Source organism: Montipora capricornis, chromosome 10, assembly GCF_036669925.1.
Source record: "Montipora capricornis isolate CH-2021 chromosome 10, ASM3666992v2, whole genome shotgun sequence".
Classification (NCBI taxonomy): domain Eukaryota; kingdom Metazoa; phylum Cnidaria; class Anthozoa; order Scleractinia; family Acroporidae; genus Montipora; species Montipora capricornis.
Window position 1 is genome coordinate 11,578,851 of NC_090892.1, and position 2,500 is coordinate 11,581,350.

General features: G+C 38.8%; 1 protein-coding gene across 1 annotated transcript in view; it reads left to right on the forward strand.

The window, feature by feature from the left end:
• The first annotated feature begins 484 nt into the window (after nucleotides 1-484).
• Nucleotides 485-2,500, forward strand: part of LOC138019869 (uncharacterized) — a 7,802-nt gene continuing 5,786 nt past the window's right edge. Inside the window, exons 1-2 of the mRNA XM_068866819.1 lie at nucleotides 485-743; nucleotides 1,274-1,399. Of these exons, the coding sequence (XP_068722920.1) occupies nucleotides 632-743; nucleotides 1,274-1,399 (238 nt within the window). The 5' untranslated portion in view covers nucleotides 485-631. The remainder of the gene's footprint in view (nucleotides 744-1,273; nucleotides 1,400-2,500) is intronic.

A 2,500-nucleotide genomic window follows, 5' to 3' on the forward strand; every position in this document is an offset into this window, starting at 1 on the left:
AAGGCCATCCCCTTTTTTTTTCTCCGTTTAGCGTCGTCCTTCCGAAAAAAAAAAATAGGTAACGACATTTTCAAGTTAAAGACATTTTATGTCGCAGAGGAGGTCTGCGCAGTCTTAATTTTGCAATAACATTCGCCAACTTTGTCGCCATTTTTTGATTTTGGGTTCACGCCTTGTTGTTTTTCTGGCTCCATAGCTATGATGCTGGGGTACCAGGCCTCCGATTCCGAGAATGCTTATGATTTTTTTTTTCAATATCAGGAAACGCATTCGACGGTAAACGAAAAAAAAAAGGTGATGGCCTTATTAAAAAAAAAAAAACTGACAAACTCTTGTCGTAGAACGTTTGCTCCTATAAATGAAAATACCAGCAAACATCTAGTATGCGCTCTCTCTTCTCGTACGGAAATAACATCATCCATAGCGTCATACACTATATAAAAACGGGATACAATTTCCCACATTGTCAAACCACCAATGAAATATATGAAATCATTTCCCCGTGAACGCAAAGCTTGTTTGGACGTTTCTTTCAACCATTTGGTTTGATCACGATTGGATTTTTTTGAGTAAATCAACATTGGAGTCTTATTGAAGTTTACTTGAAGTTGTGATCGATAGTTTGGCTGTCATGTTTGCCAAATGGACCGTGATCTTTGCTGTCTTCATTTCACACGTACTCGCCCTCGGTCGCCTTCCGCCAAAAAAGTCATTGGATTTTTCCATGTATGACAGACAGTTTTGTAAGTGAGATTTACATTATTACACACAATTGTCTTATTCTGACGGATCAGTAGAACGGAGCACACAATTTACGATAACTAAAGCACACGAGACAAAAACATCGATTTCCCACCTGCAAATAGAGATGATATCCTGGAACTATATTAAATTTACACCTAAATAACAAAAAGTGGCCGCGGCAGAATTATCAACTCATGGGTTATAACTATAATCCCATCATATATTTACGCATTTTCACTTTCGTTCTTAAAAAATTTGCGCGGAAAATTGTCTCGACAATAACTGATTTTCCAAAAGGTTTCAATCAGTGCTATTTCCTTAAACTTAGGCTATGGTCTCAAAAAGAGGGATTTGAATTTAGTGACAAAAAGTCTAGTTCCGTCTTAAGCTGTTATAGATTGCAGTGCTCGCGTTGTTTGAAGCTAGGGCCTTAATTGCTCTCCAATCGGTTATCCTGCATCCAAGCCAATTTTAGGGAATATATATTTTTCTGTAAATTACGTTGCTTAACTAATAACTTTGCCCGCAGATCGAGTTGGTGACACAGAACTCGATGATGAAGTCACTGACTGTGCAGTTGTTGAGCATCAGTTTAAGAAAGGATATATCCGATTGAGGGAATATCTGGAGAGAAAAAGGGGTTGCGGAAGGCGAGGTTAGTTATTTTACAGAAATACGAAAAGAAAACACCATTTTCATTTTATGGATGCAAAGTTTTTTGAGATGTCAAATGATTGTTGGAAATCTTCTGGTACCCGTAAAAGGAGATACAAATCAGAAGCGATAATACAAAATGTCAAGGATTCCTCGGGAATAACTGGTTTTTATTTCTAACTTTATAACAATTTGAAGCTAAAATATCAGTTTTTTTCCTGAATTTGAGACAAAAAGGGGATTGAATGAATTTTGATAAATATTGGGATGCTCATGAATAGAAGTTAAAAAGATAAAATCTAAATCTCCTATCTGCTCAAGCGAAGCTATGATCTTCGAGTTGTGAACGCAATTTTTGCAATTGCGTAGAGAAGCCTGAACAATTCAGGACTTCTACGGGATTTAACCCGTGACCTCGCGTTACCGGTGCGACGCTCTAACAAACTGAGATATGAAGCCACTGACGTTGGGAGCTAGTCATTTGTGGGTTCTAATGTTCCCGCGAGGAATAAATCAACGATGAAATGATATATGAATTGCATCATATATGTGAACTGCGGATATGAAATCAAGTGAAGCTATGATCTTCGCAGTTGTGAACGCAATTTTTGCAATTGCGTAGAGAAGCCTGAAAAATTCAGGACTTCAACGGGATTTGAACCCGTGACCTAGCGATTCCGGTGCGACACTCTAACCAACTGAGCTATGAAGCCACTGACGTTGGGAGCTGGTCATTTGTGGGTTCTAATGTTCCTGTGAGGAACATTAGATCTGCGAAGATCATAGCTTCACTTGATTTCATATCCGCAGTTCATATATATGATGCAATTCATATATCATTTCATCGTTCATTCATTCCTCTCGGGAACATTAGAACCCACAAATGACCAGCTCCCAACGTCAGTGGCTTCATATCTCAGTTGGTTAGAGCGTCGCACCGGTAACGCGAGGTCACGGGTTCAAATCCCGTTGAAGTCATGAATTTTTCAGGCTTCTCTACGCAATAGACCTTTTCGGCTTGTACATTTTGTTTTCCCAATACAGATCATGTGATAATACTCAGGAGGCTTGGTCTTTTGTTTTGTTCATTAAAATGAGGGCA